General features: G+C 39.2%; 1 protein-coding gene across 19 annotated transcripts in view; it reads left to right on the forward strand.

Annotated features, from left to right (window-relative positions):
- The window catches only part of DENND5A (DENN domain containing 5A), a 116,937-nt gene that overhangs the window by 39,159 nt on the left and 56,318 nt on the right, over positions 1-21,460 (forward strand). For 13 of the 19 annotated variants that reach the window (XM_080617455.1, XM_080617445.1, XM_080617457.1 and 10 more), the window contains 10 exons: positions 500-734; positions 1,219-1,369; positions 2,050-2,143; positions 4,099-4,380; positions 5,705-5,836; positions 8,133-8,285; positions 11,433-11,517; positions 13,312-13,396; positions 14,352-14,480; positions 20,130-20,251. In XM_080617455.1, coding sequence (XP_080473581.1) covers positions 500-734; positions 1,219-1,369; positions 2,050-2,143; positions 4,099-4,380; positions 5,705-5,836; positions 8,133-8,285; positions 11,433-11,517; positions 13,312-13,396; positions 14,352-14,480; positions 20,130-20,251 — 1,468 coding nt within the window. The remainder of the gene's footprint in view (positions 1-499; positions 735-1,218; positions 1,370-2,049; positions 2,144-4,098; positions 4,381-5,704; positions 5,837-8,132; positions 8,286-11,432; positions 11,518-13,311; positions 13,397-14,351; positions 14,481-20,129; positions 20,252-21,460) is intronic. The other 6 variants (XM_080617460.1, XM_080617453.1, XM_080617459.1 and 3 more) reach the window with 2 other exon arrangements.

Consider the following 21,460-nt stretch of genomic DNA (forward strand, 5'->3'; position numbering starts at 1 on the left):
GGGAAACACAAGACCTAGTTCTTCAAATTTTACTACTGTCTTCTTTACTGGAGATCACGTATTTATCAGCAGGATAGTTCACGTGGGTGAAGATTATGTTGTAGCATTGCCTGCTAAAGCGTTAATCTGATTCCCATCAAATCATATGAAAAGATTCTTATCAATGTCATAGGCTGTGAGTCCAGCCAGAAGTACATAATATCCACACCTGTGGTACTGTTGCTGTGGTTAGCTGGGATTCTGTTGAAATTTTTTGAAAATTAAGTAAATACTAAAATCACAGTTAAATAATTGACATGCTATATAATAGGTGATTGTTGTAAAGCTGGTGATTTCATATAGAATGCTTGTTCTGAGATAGAATTGACGCATGTAATAAAACTAGGCTTTAAGTGGCACCAGAGCTCTATAAAATGTCACTGATTAGAAAAGTTGGTGCTTTTGGTGGATGTATCTCTCTGAAGATTCCCAAACTCTCTTATCTCTTCTTGTCTGTTAGGCATCTTTCTTGTCAGACCAGCCTGAACCTTACTTGCCTTTCCTCTCAAGATTCCTGGAGACCCAGATGTTTGCATCTTTTATTGACAATAAGATTATGTGCCATGATGAAGATGATAAAGACCCTGTTTTGAGAGTATTTGATTCCAGAGTGGATAAAATTAGGCTGCTAAACGTTAGGACACCAACTCTGCGAACATCTATGTATCAAAAGTGCACAACCATTGATGAGGCTGGTAAGAGTAATAAGCCACTTTCTTGACACTGAAGAAAATACAACTAGTCAGTGCTGTTTCTGGTAGACATTAAGTAATGATTCATGCTTTGAAACCTCAAAAAACCCAAAAAAACCCCCAAATGAAAGGACTGAAAAAGCTGAGGTATAAAGTTTAAGGGGGAAAACTAAATGTTATATTGGAAGCTGAGATGTGAGATGAAATTAATGTAAAGTTTAATTGAACTCAGCTGTTTTTCTGCATGCTTTGTGTGAAAAATGTTTGAGCTTAAAGAGGATAAATGTTTTTCTCCTTTTGGTGGCAATTCTTTGTTTTTTATTTTTTTTTAAGTACGCTCTTGTACCAGTGTACCTGTTGGGTCACTAAGAAACTTTCACCCCCTTTCTTAAATTTGACATCCGCTTTTAGTTGAGGATGTGTGATTATAGATACTTGTCTGATTAAGACACCTTTAAAAAAAAATCTAACTTTCTTATTGTTTCAGAGAAATCTATTGAATTAAGGCTAGCAAAAATAGATCACACGGCAGTCCACCCACACTTACTGGACATGAAAATTGGACAAGGGAAATATGAGCTTGGATTTTTTCCTAAGCTTCAGTCTGATGTTTTATCCATTGGACCAGCAAGCAACAAGTGAGTAAGCTAGGACAACAGGTGCTGGATCTTTGCAAGATCTATGGAATGGTACTAAAGCAGAGATACTAGAAAGCAAATCCGGTCTGGTATCTTCTTGTGAGCACAAATCAGGTGATGTGGGTGGGTTGTATGTGGAGGAGTTTTTGTTATGTCTCTTGATTCCACCCCCCCCTTCTTTTCCTTATTTTCCTCTCCTTTTCGTTTTTTTTCCTGCTCTTTTTTCCCTTTTCCTCCCTGCTCTTTTCTTTCTCTTTTCTGAACTTCCAGAAGCAAATTTAGGTAAGAAAGCCCTAGTAAGTTTGAGGTTAAAATTGATATATTTTATGTTACTTTTAATTACTGTTGATGTAAAAGCATATCTCTTTATTTGATCTCAGTTAAGACCAAGCAAATATTTTAGGATATCTTATAAAAACTTTGAAGAAAGAAGAAGGTGGTGTAAATTGCAACTAGATATCACAAAGGAATAGAAAAATATAAAGCAAGTGAACATGTTCTGCTTTTTTTAAATACTTTGGTTGCCTCACCTTGGATTCTTTTGTCTGTATTTGCAGTTGCCCTTTGTCTGATGTAATTAATGTCAAAATGTTCAATATACAATAAGATAGAAACTTATTTTCACCTCCGCCCTTCACGTCACTGTTGACATTTATTTAATAATATTCTTCTGTCTGTAGGTGGACAAAGAGAAATGCTCCTGCACAGTGGAGACGGAAGGACAGACAGAAGCAACACACAGAGCACCTGCGTCTTGACAATGATCAGAGAGAGGTGAAAATCATTCAGCTATAGAGATATGATTTTTTCCCCCCTTAATTGCCTGAATAATGCTCTGTAACATTTATGAAATGTCTAGACAGTTACTTGCAGTCCATCTCTGCTCTGCCTTGTGTGTATTTAATACAAATGAAGGTCCTTAGCAGATCAGAATTTCTTAGTTTGCCTATTCTAAAGTTAAGCCATTTTTACCCCCTCTCAGGACAAAATTGTTTCATCCCATGTACAGAAGAGTTCCCTGAAAATGTTTTCACATGCTTTAAAATTTTGTGGGGTGATTTATTTTATCTTGTCGTTGTGGTTTGGGTGGGTTTGGTTTTGGTTTTTTGTTTGATGGGGTGGTTTTTTTTTTTTGGTTTTTTTTTTTATTTTTTTTTTATTTTTTTTTTTTTTTAGTTTGGGTGTTTTGTTGTTTCTTTTTTTTTTTTTAATATAAGGGAGGGGAGGAAGGGGAAATTAAACTTCAGTTTTTAGTCATCTATTTCCTATTTCTAAATAAATTAGTCACCCTGTGCTGCTTTTGTGTATTTGATGGAGAAAAGATAATCACCTCCAGAGAGCGATTAATTTAATCCTAAAATCAGAAGCGTTGCCTTTCGGAGTTGCCTGGCTTTTCTCTGTAGATCATAGAGAAATTCTTAAGGTGGCAGATTGACACACAACCTCATACTAAGGTGGGAATGTAAACCCCATCCATACTGTCAGGTTTGTGTCTGCCTGTTTTTATACAGGCCAGGCTGGTGCTGTTTTAGCCACCTTCTGAACTGATAATTTCTCTAATGACAGTTACTATAGCTGACAGTTACTGTTTGTGGTGAAGAGATTTTGAAAGATCTGGATGATGTGAACTAATTACAGTACAGTTTCTGATTTGTATGATACAGACTGCAAACTGTTATACCAGGTGTTGATTTTATGGGTAATTCTAAAAATAATGTGGTTTAAAATATCAGAATTTTTTTTGTTTTTGTTTAGTAACCCAAAGCTTTACTTTTGTTTAATGTATGTTTTTCATTGAAGACAATATTCTCTTGCCTTGTTAAATATCTTCAGAAAAGCTTCATTTGGAATTTTATAGTCTTGTGTCTGTTAGGATAGTGCTGTCGAAATCAAATATCTTTGCCTATCCAATTCATTCTTTTATGGTAGTTTCATTGTTTTTCCAATGTACTAATTTCCAAAATTTTCTCACTGGTTTCTTAAAATTGTGTTGAAGTATAGTGTTATCTATGTCATTCATAACCATGTAACAGAAGAATGCCTGTGTAATAAAACCCCACCTGCGAGTAGTTTCTGGCTTTGACATGTTCTCTATGCTCAGATAATTCTAAAGTACTTTTTACTTAGAAGTAACTGAAGTGAAGAATAGTTGATTTGTAACTTCATTATTGCTTTTAACACTTATGATGTTTAGCATGTGAACTTCTGAGATATTGATTAGGTAATCACAAAGGCAAAAGTCTACCTCTAGTCTCTGGGGGCTTTTGTTTTGTTTTTTTAACTGACCCTTCACAAGTTCATTGTCTTGTAGGAGTTATTGTGTCACACAAGGCAAATAATTTGTGAGGAAAAAGAATTACAAATACAGATTAACTGCCAGGTTAATCTGTACTGGTGTTTCAGTGTTGTATGCAGTACCTTTTTGATTTCATAATACTGACTGAACATTGAACCCCTCTCCCAGGTGAACCACTGACTTTCCTATTCAGTGTGAAAGAATGGGGAGGAGGCCAATCTGAGATGAACACTGGGGATCAGGCTGAGGAGGAGGCAGTGGTTTCAAAGTGCAGTGTTGTGAGTTGTAGACATATCAAAGCTTTGGGGCAGCCGACAAAAATCTGTGGAATTGAAGCTTAGTGGTTTTTAACTTGCAAATATTTGTGCCCAGTGGAGGGCAGAGTTTAAACCAATCCAATGACTAAACACCATCTTTTCTTTTTTCCTTTCAGATTCATTACTTACGAATTTATTTTTATGTTGAATGCTTGGGAGTTCTGCATTGTATTATGTCTTCACTCTCTTCCTTTTCTGTTTTGCATGCTTGCTTTTATTACTTCATATGTGCTTATCACTTTCACTTTGCATGGTCTGCTTGGCTTTTTGCTACCAACTTCTCCTACCAGCACCTGGAGTTTTCCATGTCAGAACTTCCGTTGCAGTTATGTTTAGTCTGGGACCAGCATGATTGGCCCTTCATGCCCTCTATAAAATCTGTGTCAGAGCGTTATCTGGTATGTCCAATGCACAATATGACTGTAATCATAGTCCTGGATAAAGATGCATAATTAAATGTATATATCATAGCTCTTTAGTGTAAGGCTGATAGAGAAGGTGCAGTTTTCCCTCTACAAAGATTGTACTGTGTTTGACAAATCTGTCTGTGTGGATAGGCTGCGTGGAGACCTCATAGCAGCCTTCCAGTATCTGAAGGGGGCCTATAAGGATGCTGGGGAGGGACTCTTCATTAGGGACTGTAGAGATAGGACAAGGGGTAATGGGTTCAAATGTAAACAGGGGAAGTTTAGATTGGATATAAGGAGGAAGTTCTTTACTGAGAGGGTGGTGAGGCACTGGAATGGGTTGCCCAAGGAAGTTGTGAATGCTTCATCCCTGACAGTGTTCAAGTCCAGGTTGGACAGAGCCTTGGGTGGCATGGTTTAGTGTGAGGTGTCCCTGCCCATGGCAGGGGGGTTGGAAGTAGATGATTTAAGGTCCTTTCCAACCCTAACTATTCTATGATCCAATGATCTATTCACTGATGTTTCAGTTGGTCATTATTTCAGTGTAAGGTAGAGAAGTTGCCTATTAATCTGAAATATGTACTAATCCGTAGCATTCTGTCAGTGCCTATACAGGGCTTTATAACTTATTCATAGCTGGCCATGCCTGAAACAATCAATGATCAGCTGGCTTTCAAAACATTTGTAATAGTATTCTTGTCTCTGAGGTGAAAACAATGGCAACTCCTTGGCAATAACAGGAGCTGAAAAGCTCTTTTGAGTTTATTGAATTCAAGAAAGTATTTTGCTCAAAACTGCGGGTGCTTTATAGCTGAGAGCTGCAAGTAGCATTTTGAAGCTGTTTCTGTAAGAAACAGAATTTCTTCAGGAATCCAGGGCATAGTACAGATCTCAGATGTTGTCAAGCTCCAGGCAAAGTTTTCTTGCAGTCCTCATGTAGACTGGTGTGCCATTTGAACAAACTTGGTCTGGGTAGTTACTACAAACTTCCATTTTATATGAAAAAATAACAAGATAATTCTCAGTGGTGGAGGCAGTAATTGAATCTCTATGCATCTAGATATCCTTGGCAGTTTGTATTGTGTTTTTGTTGTTCAGCAATGTATGTTGTAATACTAGTTAGGTAACATGAATGGGGATTTAACTCACAGTGAACTAGCACGCTGAGTGCCCAATATAATGCTGAAAGAGGATGTGATCCTTTCCTCCTCATTGCACAGGGGTGGGTTCTACAGATAAGTTTACCTTTTTCCCTTGGCAAAGTAGTCTCACTTGCACTTTTATCTGTATTTGTCAATTTTCTACCCCAATATAGAAGTATATCCAAGAAGCCAGGAATCTGGGCAGCACTATTCGACAGCCCAAACTGTCTAACCTCTCTCCATCGGTAATTGCGCAAACAAACTGGAAGTTTGTAGAAGGCTTGTTGAAGGAATGCCGAAATAAGGTAATACAGAGATAGTTCTGTTCTCTTGCACCTCATATTCATCCTTTATGGACCATTTTGTGGCCAGTGTGTTTGAACTCTCCTCTTTCATCATCTGTTTCTGCTTTATTCGTATAAAGGATTTTGCATTCTAGTGAGAAATTCAGGAAAAGATAATGTATTTAGCAGTTCTGCAAGGAGTGGAAACTTTATCAAGCAGATTATGATAGAGAAAGTAAAATGATAGAAAGATTGAATATTGTGATGGGTCTTTATCACCCCACTGCCATGTCTATTATAGTATATTTCAGTTATTATTAATGTGCACTTGGCTGAGGAGCCACTAGCGTGAGGCTACCATCTGCGGACTTATGACTGAACGCCTCTAAGTCAGTATCCCGCCTAGACGCTTGATGTTGTGCTATTGCATCATTGGTTGCTTGAGGTTGACCCAGGAGATGACAGTCTTGTTCAGAATGCAAGAGTAAAACCCTTTCCAAATCTTCGTTAGCAAAGACATGCCTTCCTCATAGGAGAAGGAAAACTCCTATGTTCAAACCGGGGCTGATGGAGCTTGTCTAGCCTTGTAAGGTCTTCCATCTAAGAGAAGGACACTCTTACAAAACCTATGACCTGAGGACTTTGCTGTCACCATCCTAGCTATCTAGGCCATGGCAGATAAACCTCAGGTGTAAAGGGTGGGGCCAGTTTTGTGCACGCTGCACCTCACCCAAAAAATCCATTGCACAGGCTGGAAGGGTTTATTCACACTTGCAAAGCCCTGTAGTGACAGGCGAGGGTCAAAATGGCAGGTGACAAGGTGCACTGGAAGCTGCAGGTCCAACCTTGCCTGCGGGTGGTTCAGGCCTTTGGTCGCTCAAGCTTGATCCAGGAGATGGCAGTCTTGTGTGGAATCTTCCTGATTGCCTATGCAGCTTTTCTCCAAACAGTTTTGCTTATTCCACTTGCCCTTAGTCATCGTGCTTGTAGTGAGCACAGGTAATGCCCTTCCCAAATCTTCGTTCACGAAGCCAAGCCATCAGTGAGACTATACTATTTCAACAAGAGTGAATATTCCAAAAGAGGAGGTTCTGGTGAAAATACAGGAGCTTTTGTCATAACTAAAGGAAATGGGTTAACAAACTTCTGAAACATAAGTTTTCAAACATTAAGCAAAGAAATTTGGCATTAGTTTGTAGACATGATTCACCAGTATGTATTCGACAATATATTCATCTGAATTAAATGTTAATGTTTGTACTAAGACAGTAAAGAGAATAATTATCAACTAGACATATTCTTGCCTTAAGTCAGTGGAAGTAATACAGCAATTGTATATAACTTTGTGAAACTGTGTTTGATACATGCATCTACTTTAGTTTTGTGTGTATATGGAACTGTCCAAATAATCCACTTAACTTTATAATAGAGGCATATGACGATGAAAATCCTTGAAGATAGACTGTGGAAATGCAACTCTAGTGAATGTAGTGAGCCTGCTGTTAGAAAAATTACCAGGGAAGGTGAGGAGAAGAAGCTAGAGGCTAACTTGTGATTCTTCATCTCAACTAAGACTGTGTGTAGGTGCCTAAGGGAGTATTACTCGTTTGAGGGATACTCTAGAATAGCAACGAAGGTGAAAAAATGTGTAAGAGATGATCAGAAGTGATTCCCCAGTAATTTTCCCTCCAGACCACTATACAATGACTATTTTGTGACTGGAAGACTGTACTTCTAAATGTTGGTGAGAGCTTTGTTGACCAGAATGAAACTGTGCATGATTTAGGAGGATGTGGCTCATCAGGAAACTTAGGAGGTGCACTCCAGAATAGGTCTGACAGAATGGGGTCTCACAAGAATAATGTATCCCCCTGCTACTTGGAAGCACTTGTGCATGTTCACCTACACTCGGAAGATGCGGACATAGCATATTGCTCCTAGTCCAGCAATCATCAGTCTTCAAAACCACTCAGGACCTGTGTTGCAGGGCCTCGCTGCTAGGCCTCTCACTTGTCAATGTATATCCTGCTATTCCCTTTATTTGAGTTACTCTGTGGAAGCTTATGTGCCCATTTGCAAGCCCCCGCTAGAAAGATGGAAGAGGCTGTAAAGTAGGCAACATTGCTGCAGCCATGGCTTGAAAGACAGGGGTAAAAGAAATGCAGTCATGCACTAGCTTCAAAAATACTGGGTATACACAGGTACTCTGCCAGATCTTTGCTATCGTGTACTTCCTTGTTGGTTACTTAAAAGGTGTAAGTGATCTTGGAAGTTTCTGTGGAAAGAATTAACTCTTTTTTGCCTTCTCCTATTTGAGACCAAGAGGATGTTGGTTGAAAAAATGGGTCGAGAAGCTGTGGAGCTAGGTCATGGTGAAGTGAATATCACAGGTGTGGAAGAGAATACCCTGATAGCCAGTCTGTGTGACCTCTTAGAAAGGATATGGAGCCATGGTCTGCAGGTCAAACAGGTGAGGAACAAATGCTCCTGTATGTTGCGGAATGCACTTTCCTGAAGTCATGTTATGCCCTTCCAGTTTCTGCTTCCAGAGGATACCTTTTGTGTGCATATAAATGTGTTAAAATACTTGTGTCTCTCTCCAGCCTTTTTTATGTTAGTTACTTCCCCTTGTCTGTCTCCACTTTCTGCTCATCTTCCAAGATGACTTCTTGGAAGACTTTTCTTTCCATTTAACCTGGGGTTTTTGTTTGGTTTGGTTTGTGGGTTTTGGTGTTGGTTTTTTTAACAGGATGGTAAATAAAACTTTTTTGGTGTTCTTAATACTTTGCTAATGAAGTTGCATAGGCTAGAATGCAGCATATGCTAAAGATGCTCTAAATGGGATATGGTATAGGGAATTTGTTTTCATGCATGTTAATTTAGTTAATTTTTGTTCTTCCTAAATAATGGAGGGATAGTTAAGTGATGTTTACAAGATCACTAGTTAGGGGTGTTGTTTTTCCTATGAAATTCATAATTGTCATGTTCTTCTGTTTGGAGTCACTTGTGGGACTAGACGAATTTTGGAAGGCCTTTATCTTTTCCTCCTCCTTTGTACAAAGGAATAGCAAGGACAGGGAGAATGATAACTTATTCTTTTTTTAAAGAATGTGCAGAATAAATATACATAGTCCAGTGAAACTGTAATTCAGTATCTCTGTTCCCAGCATCCAAGCACCAGTGTTTAAATCTGCTCTCCTTCAAACTACATAGCAGTTCTCTATGTGAAGATTTATTGTGTGATTCTTTCCCTTCCCTCTTGTATATCACTTAGGATAGAAGCTGTACTGCTTTCATCTTAGAAGACAGAGCATCAGTATACTCTGCTTCAACTCAGATTTGGGCCTTTCAGACCACCAGACGGCCAACTGTACATAAAGTTAATGCTTTGGATTAATTGCAGATGTTAGCAAACAGTGCTGAATGGTGGAATAAATAGAGTGGTGGAATATAATAGAGGCCTGATGGAGGAAGTGCAGCACATCTTGTATTATCATCCACCACCAATTCTGTGTGTGCTCTGGCCTTTATTAAATATGCAAAAGCCTGCTGGTCTAGACATGGGTTTTATCTTATTTTTCAGTACAGAGCCAAGTAAGACTCTTCTTTCACAATTGAGCATAGTAATGAGGATGACTTTCCTTCCACCAATGCCTGCTTTCACCTCTTCCCTGTTGATGAATCCTGAAAATCCTACATTAGTTGCCTGCCAATTCTTCCACCTGCAGAGTGAATCCACACCTTCCTTTGCTCAGAACAATGCAGGAGAGTTTTCAGATATAGGATCTAATGACTGAAGTAGTCTGAACTTTCAGAAGGCTATGGTTATTCTTTTGCCTGTTCTCTGTCCCACTACTTCCCTTAGGCTGTGTTCCTTTCCCTTATAGATACAGCTTGCATCATCATTGCTATTTGGTGAAGTTAAAAGAAAGTAACATGATGGTAAAGGAAGCGGGCAAATATGTGTACACTGCATGAGTTCTTACATTCATCATATTGTTGACATCCGTTTTCTGCAGGACCCTTTGCTGCTTTATGTGAGCTGTTGCAGTTTTCCTTGCCATGGCAGCTGGTTGCTGAACACTAGACTATGCATGCATTGTGTGTTCACTGAGAGAAATGCCATTTTGAATGTAGCAGTTCCCTGGTATTTTTCATGCTCCTGTTTTATGTTTTTGATAAGACTTGCAATTTTGACTTTCCATGTTGGATCTGTAAGGTATACACATGAGATACTGAGCTGCTCTGAATTTTGTTAGAAGTTCAGCAGTGAATGCATATTTTTAATAGATTTCTCTCAACACAGATGTTAGAGACACTCTAGTCATTATCTTCTGGAAGCAGGCTGCTTCTGGAATAATCTCTCATGGTCATTAGTTCTTTATGTCAAAGAGTGAGCTATAGTATTAAAATTCAGAGATTTTTAAAGATAGTGTTTTAAAAAAGAAGATATTTCAGAGATGAACTATAATTACTGCACTTTTAGGAAGCCACTTACATGACTTTAGATGACATTGATGGTGCAGAATTGACAGCTGTTGCTTTACAGTCACAGTTTCTGCACAAAGTTGTAAGTAAAAATATGGCTTTGTAATACAACTGCATTTCTGAAATGGAAAACTGGGAAATCTTTCCTGGGATTTCAAGTTAATATAATAATTTAGGGTAATATTAAAAAATTTCCTCTCTAAGTAATTCCAATCAGTGTCTTTGAGAGCCCCTGTTAAATTACTGCTGCCTTTCTGTGGCTTTGCAAGATTTTGGTTTATTGTGCAGAATATTTTAGGATGAATCCAAGAATCTATTTAGTTTGCCAGCGAAAGATTTCCTCAACTCTGTGTTAAGCTACCAGCAGTTTAAGAAAGCAACAATGAGAAAGGTGCACCTTTTAACATCATTTGACAGATTTACCTTGGCCTGAATACTACATCCCAAGCTGTAACTTTTAAGTTGGTTTTATAATGTGTAGCATTGGAGTATTATTGCTGATGTGCTTTCATTGTCTTGTTTGTGTTTTGGGTTGTCGTATTATGCGTGTGATTATCCAACTCCTTTGCCTGATGAAATAGAGGGGGATCTTTTGGGGTTCTAAAAATTGACAGCATGCAACTGTAGCCCTGTATTACCCTCAAGAGAACAAAGGCACAAGGCTTGATCTGGGTATAAGATGGTTTACTCAGGCTGGTTCTGTATCTCTTGTCACTTCACTGCTGGAGCGGCAGGGTGGGAAAGACACATAGTACCTGTTATGTCCTCAGAACTCTAGTTGCAGTTAGGGTTTTACAAGCATTTAAATGTTCTCTTATGAGGTTAATGAACTATGAGGAAGGAAGTTCAGTTGGCTTTTTTTCTGTTACCAGAATCATTAGATCCCAGTAGTTTGACTCTGGTTTTTCTTTCTCAACCTCTTTACAGTTTCTCAGCACCTCCAAATTGTGTCTCATTTTTGGTTTTACCAATGGCTTTGTAGGGAGAAATATACTTAAATCAAGTCATTGTTATGGCTGGTACTTTCAATGGTGATTTAAACTTTTTGTTTTAATTTTATTTAGCTGATAGTGATTTCTTTAATGAGGTTTTTGTTTTGGTTCATTGGTTTTTCTTTTTATAATTTTAGGGAAAGTCTGCTTTGTGGTCTCATCTGTTACACTACCTAGAAAACAGACAGAGAAAAACTACATCAGGCAGCTTCAGTACCTCAGGTAAGATTGGATTCCACTTGAAGAAGATGATAAAAAATTGAGTAAGAGCTGCCTGCAGATTTGCACCATGCAGAGATTGTTTCCTTGGAAATATCCTTCACTCAGTATAACTGAATCAAGTATTCTATCTGCTACAGAATTAATATGGACCTGGTGTATTGTCCCAATATATTTTGTGAAAAATAAACTTGTTTGGATTGAGCCCGGTTTTTTGGGTCTGGTGTCTGGCTACTGCAGGTACCAGAAATATCTGGTGTTTCAAAGATAGGCTTTAAAATTTATTGCTGTGATATACCAGCCTTCATATGATACATGGTCACTGCATGGCTGACAGAGCATGTTGAATTGTGGATGGGAGTGGAAAACAAGTATAAATAAATACAATTGAGCTGTATGTACTGAAATTTTACTTTCTGTCTTGAAAAACAATTGAACAGTAGGCTTATTGTTTAAAAGAAAGACACGGAAAAAACTGCGACAAAACCAAGAAACAACAAAAAACACAGTAGAAACATTTTAATTTTTGTTATATACGGTGATGCAGTAACAGTAGTATTACAAGGTGTTTCTAAGGTTATTAATGTAATTTTTAAGCACTGCTACTTGTTTCAGATGTGGGCATAACTTGTGTTATACCCTTTGTGTATAATTCCAAAAAGGGGTATAGATGGGTTTGGGGGAGGCAGTGGGTGCTGTAGGCAAAAAGCTGAGCATTACTAACATGCATAAGGTCCTGTAAGGAATCAAAACCAAAGATTTGGAAAGTATTAAAATCTCTTGAATGTCACTTGGTCCATAGCCGTTTTGCATATCAGACTGAAGTTGCAATCATTTTTATGCTTTCTAACTTTGGATTGAGGGCAGGGACTGTATTTGACATGCAGCTTGACTATAGAGTGGAATTTGAAAGATAAGAGTAATAATGTTGCTTAAAAACCCCAAAATGTTCTATTTTTAAAAATAAGGGTGTTGCAGGAGCATGCAAAGTGATAGATTAGTTAAGTATGATGTGTGGTGTACTAAGCAAAACACGTTGAACACAGTTTTCTGGTGTCAATAGTGCCAATCATTTTTACTATATAGAAAGAAAATAGGGTAGTCTTTAGAAGATAATACTTGATTAGTATATATCTTAAGCCATTTGATGTCATACCAATTTCAGTTTAATCTAAGCTCATTAATGTGTTTAATGCTCAGTATGTGCTGATCTGCATAACTGTCGCGGAATGGACTCAGTCGGAGATCAATGTGATCAGACAAAGCCATTTATTCTAGAAAACTAACTCTTTATATACTATTTCTTAAAGTTGTCTTCACTAACTTGGCACATTGTGATTGGATACATATCTGTGTGGCCCTTAACAACTAACATATAATTGGTTAAGCACAGGTGTGAGAGCCTGACCTTCAAAGTTTTCCAACAGTCCTCAGTTTAGCAACTCAGTAAATTCCAGCTCCTTCTTATCTTGCTGGGATTCTCACTCCCAATGTTTCGCTCCCATCCTCCTTCATCTTTTGTTGTTCCTTGGTTCATGTCGACCTTCACGTAGGCACCTGCTGATCTGGGCACATGGCCGTTCTTTGCCAGAAAATCATCCACACATAACCATCTGTGTAGCATACTAGATTATCCTGTCACTTGAAGTGGGAATATGCCACAATATCTTCACAGAGCAGTAGTCACCAGTAACTCAAGAGTGAAGTTGATGTTAATTGACTTTTTTTATATATATATATTGATTTTAAAATCTTTATATGTATTTCTACTAACAAACACTGTTCTTCTGAGTCTAGGAATACTTCTTGATTCAGAAAGGAGAAAGTCTGATACCAGTCCAGCCATGTCACCTCTTAGAATCTCTCTCGTCCAGGATATGAGGTGAGTTTAAGCTCTTAGGGCAACACAGAAACTTCTGAGGTTTGCATAAGTGTTTCTGTGTTTCATACAGCAGGGGGGGAATGTGGGCAAGAAACCTGATGAAGTGTTTTAAGGTATATAGCACAACCTTTTCACTGACCTTTACAAAAACTTTGCATACGGTTGAGATTTTATATTGTCACAGCTACTGCTTATTGAAATACCCTGGCACAGTTTTAATCTTTTTTTTTCCCTAAGTATGCTGTTTTGTTTTATTTCCACAAACGTGGGTGTAGTGTATGTGTTTTCCCAGTCATTGACAAGTTGGTTGCATAGCTCTGAGCGCATTCTTGATTCTTAGTGAAGAAAGCGGTTTAAAGAACTTGTTTGATATAAAGAATGGGTTTATCTGACAATGAGTGCTGTAGTGTGAATAAAACTATAACTTCTGCTCAATGCCTTCTTTTCAGTACATCAAAAACCAATATGCATAACTTCTAAATTATTTTTGAATGGCTTTTTTTATCCTATTTTTTCCTTACCAACATCTAATTATTTTCAGTAGGGAGGAGTGAATTTTCAATGGACATGCTTGTCCTTTCAAAATACACCATTTGTTCCTTGTATGTAAGAAAAGCTACTACTGAGCATACAAAGACAGTATTTAATTTTACAAAGCACTCAGCCATAAATACTGCAGTGAGAAGGTCCAGAATGATTCTTAAATCATGTGAGGCAATGGGCCTGCTTTAGAATTTTGTAAATAGGGCACTGCATTGCAGATATTTCCTTTTCAGGCTCTTACTTTTTTGAGCTAGATCTGCAAGGAATTTAGATAGGGCTGAATGTTTAGGTGATCATGTCTCTTTCTCTAGTAGTTTGCCTGATATTTTGTATTGGTGGATAGCTTGATTCAAAAGGGCTGTCACACTTTGAAAATACTGGACAGTGTCTTTTGTTTGTTTTTATCTCCCAGGCATATCCAGAACATTAGTGAGATCAAAACAGATGTTGGCAAGGCCAGAGCCTGGGTTCGTCTCTCTATGGAAAAGAAGTTGCTCTCTAGACACCTAAAACAGTTGCTTTCAGACCATGAACTCACAAAGTAAGACAATTTATCTTGGACAAAACTTTTAAAAAATAAAACCTGTTCAGTTGTTTGACTTCAAAAACTCAGAAGTGCCTGTTCTTCCATCTGCTTAGCAGTGTGCAAAAGCAATAGAGCTAGCTACCCTTTCAAGTGTGTCTCTGTACCTGTGTGTTTGGAATTATGATTCAGTGATGGCATTCTTCAGATACAGAATCAGTTGTGTTGGACTGCCTGCAACTTTGAGGTGAAAACTTAAAAAATTGCTAGGGATTAAATGAAACAGGGCCTAAGTCCAAACACCACAACTTTGCTGAGTCAAGCTGTTTATTTTGGCTCACTTTATGTAACTGTGGGATATTTTGTGTTCCTTGGATTGTTTGTGTGGTTTTGCAGTGCATGGCAAAGTGCAGCTTAGGTCCTGGTAGCAGTTGGGTCATGGTATGGAAAGTGTAAAGGCACATCCACATTGGTTTTTGTGGTTCTGATAAGCATGACTCAGACTGACTGTTCCTTAGCTTCTCACTTCCATTGCCAAATCTGAGACATTAGAATCATAGAATCATAGAATAGTTAGGGTTGGAAAGGACCTTAAGATCATCTAGTTCCAACCCCCCTGCCATGGGCAGGGACACCCCACACTAAACCATGCCACGCAAGGCCTCATCCAACCTGGCCTTGAACACCACCAAGGATGGAGCATTCACAACCTCCCTGGGCAACCCATTCCAGTGCCTCACCACCCTCACAGTAAAGAATTTCTTCCTTATATCCAATCTAAACTTCTCCTGTTTAAGTTTGAACCCATTACCCCTTGTCCTGTCACTACAGTCCCTGATGAATAGTCCCTCCCCAGCATCCTTGTAGGCCTCCTTCAGATACTGGAAGGCTGCTATATGAGGTCTCCACGCAGTCTTCTCTTCTCCAGGCTGAACAGCCCCAACTTTCTCAGCCTGTCTTCATATGCGAGGTGCTCCACTCCCCTGATCATCGTCATGGCCCTCCTCTGGACTTGTTCCAACAGTTCCATGTCCTTTTTATGTTGAGGACACCAGAACTGCACACAATACTCCAAGTGAGGTCTCACGAGAGCAGAGTAGAGGGGCAGGATCACCTCCTTCCACCTGCTGGTCATGCTCCTTTTGATGCAGCCCAGGATACGGTTGGCTTTCTGGGCTGCGAGTGCACACTGCCGGCTCATGTTTGTTTTCTCATCGACCAACACCCCCAAGTCCTTCTCCACAGGGCTGCTCTGAATCTCTTCTCTGCCCAACCTGTAGCTGTGCCTGGGATTGCTCTGACCCAGGTGTAGGACCTTGCACTTGGCATGGTTAAACTTCATAAGGTTGCCATCAGCCCACTTCACAAGTGTGTCGAGGTCCCTCTGGATGGCATCCCTTCCCTCCGGCTTATCAACTGAACCACACAGCTTGGTGTCATCAGCAAACTTGCTGAGGGCGCACTCAATCCCCCTGTCCATGTCATCGACAAAGACATTGAACAAGATCGGTCCCAACACCGATCCCGGAGGGACACCACTCGTTACTGGTCTCCAGCCGGACATTGAGCCATTGACCACAACTCTTTGCGTGCTGCCATCCAGCCAGTTCTTTATCCACTGAGTGGTCCATCCATGAAATTGATGTCTCTCCAATTTAGAGACAAGGATGTCATGTGGGACAGTGTTGAATGCTTTGCACAAGTCCAGGTAGATGACATCAACTGCTCTACCCCTGTCCATCAGTTCCGTAGCCCCATCATAGAAGGCCACCAAATTGGTCAGGCAGGATTTCCCCTTAGTGAAGCCATGCTGGCTGTCACCAACCACCTCCTTGTTTTTCATGTGTCTTGTAACTCTTTTCACAGCCATGTAAAATACTGTAGATAAACCACACCAGAAGTTGATTTTAAGAAAGCAGGTGAGTAGTGTACATGCAGTACCTTGGAGGTGACTAGGAGGGCTGTGGTGATCAGTTCTTGAGTCTCATTCTGGGGCCATAAGCTTAAGATGAGATCTGGTAATCTTTTGAAATCTTCCATCTAAATTTTTCAGAGCATGATTGTCCACATTTCTAGTTCAAACTGACAGTGTCTCAGCTTTGTTCATCATCTCCTGCACAGTAAAGGTTTTGCATTTGTAGCCTGCTTAAGAACATAAAGTAAATTCTTTTTATAATTGTCAAATATTTGCTATTATGATCCATTTTTGGTTTTATTACTTCTCCTAAACGTTTCAAAATATGTCACGTCCAATTCCTCGTACACAAAGTCATTAAAAAAAATATGAAAAGACCGAACCACTGAGACCCAAGACACTACTTAAAGAGTAATTGTACTATGGGAAGAAAAGGGGACAAGTACATGAAGTATGAGGAGGAGGAAGATGTGAAAACTGAAGACATGAACCTATAGAGTTCCAAACACCACTGTTTTAAACTCTGTGTGAAGTACTCTGTGCTAATGCTTCTTATAAGTACTCAAAGGACAAAAGGAGAAATGCTCAGAACAAGGACCTGTGTACGTGATGTCCAAAACACATGCACATTATATTGTCTTTGTAAACATAATTATTTTGTAAATAGTTTTATAAATCAGAGTACAAGCCATATTTAATACTTTTTTTTTTTTTTTTTTTTGAGTAAATATTTGAGGTTTATTTATTATAAGCTGTGCAGGAAAAAAAGAGTGTGCCAGTAAGGTTGAATATACTGATCACTGCATGGAAATGAAAGGTTCCCGTGTATGGGCCCTAGTAGTTGTCACTAGCTTTATTTGAAGACTTCTTTCTGGAGACAGTTTAACCTATGCTGTCTACTCTTCATTTCCTCTCTTCCCAGTCACATCACCTTCCAAGAAATGTCTTCCCCCCAAAACCCCTCAAGCCCCAACTGCTAATTATTTGAGATTTGCCTTATATTGAATTATTTTGAACATTCTGATGAAGCTGTGGCCTTCCAACAGTGAGTAAAGAAAAGCTGAAAGACAAAGTCAGGACACTTAATAAATCTACTTGTATCTCTAAATTAAGGTTAGCCCTCTTCAGTGAGGTCGGCAGTCCAGATTGGGTTAAATTAGCTGTGCTTTCCCCATATAGAACAAGTGCTGTGAGAGGACTTTGAGCATATTCTCCTCCTCCCCTCTGTCCCCCCCCCCCACCTCCAAGAATTAAAACCCCAGCTCTGTCAAACACATTCTAATTCTCTACAGTAGACTGAGACAGTTGCAAAAATATGTTTAAAATGAAAGAGAGACAAGTGAAGGAGCAACTTGCATAGAAATGACATCAGTTCTTTGCAATCCTGTGTGCCTTGTGCTACATATTTAGATACCCTTCTTAAAAGTGTTCTATGCAGCATGGATTTAAAATGTGCTCCATTTGATTTTAGAGGAAGCAGTGCCAAATTCAGTGAGGTACTAAAAGTAATTGTGCAAGTGCTGACATTTTACAGTTAACATGATTGTATTTTGAAGCAACTATTAGATATTTTAATTAACTCATTTGCTTCACTTGGCATTTGCTAAAAATATACAAAACCTAAAATGTTTGGTTTCTTTCTAGTCTGCAAAGGGACTAGAGTTAGAGAACAGAAGGAGGACACATTGCTTCACTCCTCAAACACCATTGTGTGCCCAAGTAAAATGAGAAATCTTACACTCTGAAAAGGCAGGGCAGCACATACCCTTGTAGACAGGCTGTCTAAACATGTGGTTCAGATTGTTCAAATGAAACACGGACACAATCACCTGCGAGACCTTTGTGGGTGTCCTGGGTTCAGCAGTAGCAGTCATTTTTCTCCTTCTTAGTAGCTAGTGCAGTGCTGTGTTTTTGACTTTCAGCCTGAGAACAGCACTGATAACACCGATGTTTTTAGTTACTGCTCAGTAATGTTTACTCTGACCAAGGACTTTGTGAGTCTCATGCTTTGCCAGGGAGGAGGAGAAGCCGGGAGGAAGCAGAGACAGGACACCTGACCCAAACTAACCAAAGAGGTATTCCATACCACAGCACGTCATGCCCAGTATATAAACTGGGGGCAGTTACCCGGAAGGGCTCGATCACTGCTTGGGTCGGGCTGGATATTGGTCAGTGGGCGGTGAGCGGCTGTTTTCTCTTCCCTTGTTATTTCCCTTATCATTATTATCACTGATGGTAGCAGTAGTGGTTTGTGTTATACCTTAGTTACTGGACTGTTCTTATCTCAACCCATGGGAGTTACATTCTTTTAATTCTTCTTCCCATCCCTCTGGGAGCTGGGGGAGGAAGTGTGGGGGGGGAGTGAGCAAGTGGCTGTGTGATTCTGGATTGCCGGCTGGGCTTAAACCGTGGCAGTGGGATTGCTACTGCTGTGACTACAAGCAGGTTATGTTGATTTAAGGCTCAGTATCTTTATTTCCTTTGAACATTTCCTGCCAATCTCTCGTGTTACGTTTGTTATGCAAGTGAGAATATGTGTGTATGTTAATCATAATTGATCTGCTTTGCAAATTTCTGGCTTGTGAGTCACTTTCTGACTTTTTTGTAATTGATGTCTGAAATTGAGAGGAGTTGTCAGGATTCCCTCCTGGGAGGAAGAACCTGGACAGGGCTGTGTCAGCATTTCATGCATTCATGACGTTTTGAATATTCCTCTAGCATCAGTCAGATTTTGATGCGTCTTGGAATGCTCTTTTATTCACCGACACTAGTATTATTTATTTGTTGCATAATTAACAAAAATAGTGGTGATTGCTATGTACAAGTGAGTAACTTAAGAGTATTTTTGAGTAAAAATTTTGCACTTAAGAAGCTTGAGGTTGTAAATTCATTTCAAGGTTTCTCCCTTGCAAATTATGCAGTGTTAAAGTCTCTAATGTGTTTGAGTAATTTCAATAAGTTTAAAAGATTGTTTCCGTTAACAGTGCATCCTTCTGCATAGGTGTTGGTGTCTCTATTAGTAGAGAAGGCTACTGAGCTACATCTTTTGATATTTCCACTTAAAAGAAATTGCACTTCTGTTCAGTGTTGCAGTCCAAGGAAAGTGTTTTCTACCCAGTAAAAGAGAACAGTAGGACTTTAAGCCTTTAAGAAGGACTTTAGACATGCAAGACTTCGCATGTCTATGATTTTGTTCATCAGGAGCTGTGTACGGTCAGCACTGAAGCTATTCCCTGGATTTTGCGCAAGTTGTTGTAGGCCCTAGTTATCACCTATAGTCTAATAGAAGCATATAGACCCAGTATTTGCCCTAGTGTCCTTTGAAAACAGTCTTCTGTCTTATGTCATGTGCTGGTGGACCCTCCCATGGCACAATCTGCTGGGAAGTAACTTGTGACAACTCTTTTACTTCCGTTCTATCATTTTACATTGCCAAAAAGTAGTCAGAGAATACAAAATCACTTTTTCCATCTTGGGGTGTTGGGTGGGAGAAGACTCTTAGGCCTCCAAACTTTTGATTTCAAGGGCTGGAAAATAGTGTGGACTATTGGACTGATGCACTTGGGAGACTTCAGACTTGAAGAATATCAGCATACCTCGGCACATTAAATACTGTTGGCTCTACCAGAATCACTTGTGATTTGTAATTGCTTGCCCATTCTTCATGGTTTACCTAATAAATACGCACAGTAGAAAACGTTTCACTGAAAGTATCTTGTTACTGTAACAGATCATTTGTTTTGCTTTGTCAGAAAACTCTACAAGCGTTATGCATTCCTCCGCTGTGATGATGAGAAAGAACAATTCTTATATCATCTCCTGTCATTCAATGCTGTTGATTACTTTTGTTTTACCAATGTTTTCACAACAATCTGTAAGTATTTGCTTTCCCTGAAACTCTGATTTCCAGATTTGGTTGAGTCCTTATCCAAAATTCTGAACGGCTCTGAGCAACATGCCTTAATGTATTTGTTTGTCTTTTCCTGGTATGCATCTGAGTGTGCTGTAACACTGTTTCTGTAATCTTCTCTGGTGGGCAGTAGTGTCTCTGTTTGTGTCACTAAAGGCTTTTGTTTATGAAATAAGCAGCTTTAATCCTTTTAGTTGGGGGAGAGTTCTCAACAGCAAATTTTGTGGGCTTGTTTGCATGATGCTAAACAAGAACCGTATGGATTGCTCATTATCAAAGTAAGAATATTAACACCTACTCAGAATTGAAAGAAAACAAAAAAATCTTTCCCCTTTCATGCTGAGCCTACTTTGCCATATGCCTGTCTCTGAGTTTCAGATAACAGTGAAATGCCCATCAGAACTCTGCAATGCAATGAAGTACTTCTTTTGCTTTCTTTCCTTTCTTTTTTAAAAAATAGATGCCCTAGAGAAACTTTTAACCTGTTGTTGCTGATGCTTAAGCATATTACAGAGTCCTCATGCATTTGTGTACCTGCTGCCACGGGACCTCACTAGTAGGGAGGAATAAGGAAAGACTTTAGCAGGGCTTATAAAACTGGGGATGGGGGAGGGTGAAAGGACCCCTGTGGCCCCATGGTAGGAGCTACCCTTGATGGTATGTTATGTTATGATCCTTATTTATGTGTATGAAAGACAAAGCAAGCAGACATCTAAAATGTATGTAAAATGATTCAAAGCAGAATATGTTTTGGTGGTCTTGTGGGAAAGTTCTGGACAATGCTAAAATCTAGTCTGCTGGATGAAGTTAAATTGTCACTTACTTTAAGACTATCAGCACAGAAAATAAAAAGGGAAACGTATTAATTCATTCTTGAATGCTATGAGCATCAAGCTTTTAAGAAAATCCAACCACCAAATAGTTTCTTGAGGGCTCTGACAGCTGAGGAGACATTGAGAAAGAAATGTATTAAATGCTTCAGCTGAAAAGCTCCAACTGCAATCCATTTATGCACTATAAAAGAAGGGCAGATTGCCAAGAAACACAATGACCATTCAGATAATTGGATTTTATTATAAAAGTTTGGTTAATAGGGGGCTGTGCATGAGATGCTAGGCAATTGAAGAGCTTGCGCATTTCCTCAGGAGCAGATGCCTCCTGAGTCAGAGAAGG

Source organism: Psittacula echo, assembly GCF_963264785.1.
Source record: "Psittacula echo genome assembly, chromosome: 5".
Lineage (NCBI taxonomy): Eukaryota > Metazoa > Chordata > Aves > Psittaciformes > Psittacidae > Psittacula > Psittacula echo.